We start from the raw sequence: 2165 nt of genomic DNA on the forward strand, positions 1-2165 counted from the left end.
TATACCCTAACCCCCCCCTTGGGCTGTTTGTATTGCTGTTTATGTGAGCTAATGGGCTACTGGGAATGGCCACTAATTGAATGGGTCACCATGGGTGGTGTGCCTGTACAGTATGTGTGTGTAGGAAGCCACAGGGGTACATAAACACAGTGAAGACAGAGGGAGAGAGAAAAGCACATGGAAGGCAAAGAGATGGAGGAAAAAGGGTGAGAACAAGGGGAGATGGAAAGAAGGGGAGAGAAACTGAAGGATTAAGAGAGGAAGAGAGAAAGAGGTGAAAGAGAAGAGTGAAGAGGAGAGGGATCTCTACTTTTATGTGGGAATTTAGATCATCACCTAAAGTAAAGACAGAAAGAAAGACTGACACATGAGGGGACAGACAGAAAGATGGAAAATAAAGAGGGACAGAAAGAAAGACCCCAGTCTTTGATAGCTGACTCAGTCTTTAATCATGGCCGCCAAGACGCCATTTAACACCATATTAATACAAAACCGAGGCTCATCCATCAACTGTACTCATCCGTTGCCCTGTGTGCGTGCAAGCGAGCTAATGAGGGCGAATGAAGGAGAAGAATGGTAGTGATTTATCATTTCAGGTTGTGGCCAGGATGCGCTCGCGCTCTTTCTCTCAAACCTTCTCTTTAAACAACCTCCCTCCACCAGTATCTCCAACATCTATCATTTCTCTCCCTCTGTTTTTTTCAAGCTTTGAATGTGTTTTTACATCTGCGTCTGTGGTGGGTTTCTGATGAACACACACAGGAGCCGTAGTTTCCATGAGCTCTTACAATAAAACAACTTTTTTTTGTGCCCTCTCTCTGTATCACTGTTTCTAAGACTTTGCTCCCCCTATTTCTCTCCTAACATCAAATTTTAAATTATAATCTGAGCTCTTTTAGAATTAAATGATTATTTTAAATGCTATTATGGGGATTTGCATTAAATAAATGGACACACCCCACGCCGGCTGCTCTCCCTGTCTCTTTCTCTAACTTTATAAAAACACAACTCTTATTTGGAATGTGCTCAATATCAAAGCTCAGCACTTTCTAGTTATTTTCCATAGGTTCTGCCTCAGTGCCTGTGTTTAAAGACACTGCTCTGTATTTTCTAAGTGAAGGTAATCTTGGTTAATCATCACATCTCACACAAAGTTATTCTTGTAACGTAGCTCCACCGATCGAGACTCCTACAGCAGTGTTGTGGTCGGGGGCTGAGTTCTCCAAAAAATCTAACTCACAAGATGAATAAACATGCATACCTAAAAATACACCATGGGGACTTGACTGCTTTGGTCGGATTTTTCTGATGTGGAAGGAGTATGCAGTGTGCATGAGAAGGTCTGAAAACCTTTTAAATCAGTAAGATGAAATGAATTTAACAAAAGCAGATCATGTTTCATGTGAGAGAAAGGCCTAAAATGAAACCAGTGAAAGTAAAAACCTAATCAGCAAAAAGGATGTTCTGTGTTACTAAGCAATGTTTCTGTGGCTGCCTCCCTTCTGTCTCTTTCACTGTTTCACATGCTGGTTTTTCACATACAGAACTTCCCAGCCCCCAGACGGTGCAAGTTCTCAGCAGCAGTATTGATACGCAACATGATGGAAAACGGATCAAATCATTTTAAATAAGTCACTACCTGAGAAGCTGTCTTTGTCCATGGCCAACAGTTCTCTGGCTTGGTACAGGTAGCAGCGCAAGTGGTAACAGGTGCCACCTACAGCACACAGACACATGGCATCATTTTGGGAAAATAAGAGGTCAAAGGAAAACAGAGAGAGGTGGAGAAAGAGTAGAAGTGAGCAAAGTTGTGTGCGTTGTCTTACGGTCAAAGAAACAGGAAATAGTGGGTCTGTTGACTCCGAACGTGGTTGTGACTGACTTGTCATCATTCTTGTCCTCTATACTGCTCTGTGAGAGGAAGAGGAGAAAGAGAAAGAAAGGAAAAACAGAAAGAGGAAGAACATGAAATGATCTCAGAGCTGCCAGAAAATAAAAGATCGCTCTAATTTAAATTATATTATTATATTCAAATTAATTTATATGAATTTACATTTGCTTTTTGATGTTTGGTGAACGGCCTCTTAGTTTCAATGACGGAACTCACTGATGATTCAGCATACAAGGATACTTTAGACAATAATATGCTTCTAATTTTGAAGCAA

The 2165-nt window shown here is 41.1% G+C and overlaps 1 protein-coding gene across 10 annotated transcripts in view; it reads right to left on the reverse strand.

Annotated features, from left to right (window-relative positions):
- The window catches only part of dysf (dysferlin, limb girdle muscular dystrophy 2B (autosomal recessive)), a 71280-nt gene that overhangs the window by 45045 nt on the left and 24070 nt on the right, over positions 1-2165 (reverse strand). For all 10 annotated transcript variants that reach the window (XR_002276934.1, XM_020624280.1, XM_020624277.1 and 7 more), the window contains 2 exons: positions 1827-1911; positions 1640-1717 (listed from right to left, as the gene is read on the reverse strand). Coding sequence is in view for 9 of the 10 variants with exons in the window: in XM_020624280.1 (XP_020479936.1) it covers positions 1640-1717; positions 1827-1911 (163 nt within the window). In the remaining variant the exon portion in view is untranslated. The remainder of the gene's footprint in view (positions 1-1639; positions 1718-1826; positions 1912-2165) is intronic.

The sequence above is a fragment of the Monopterus albus genome, unplaced genomic scaffold (assembly GCF_001952655.1).
Source record: "Monopterus albus unplaced genomic scaffold, M_albus_1.0 scaffold324.1, whole genome shotgun sequence".
NCBI classification, from domain to species: domain Eukaryota; kingdom Metazoa; phylum Chordata; class Actinopteri; order Synbranchiformes; family Synbranchidae; genus Monopterus; species Monopterus albus.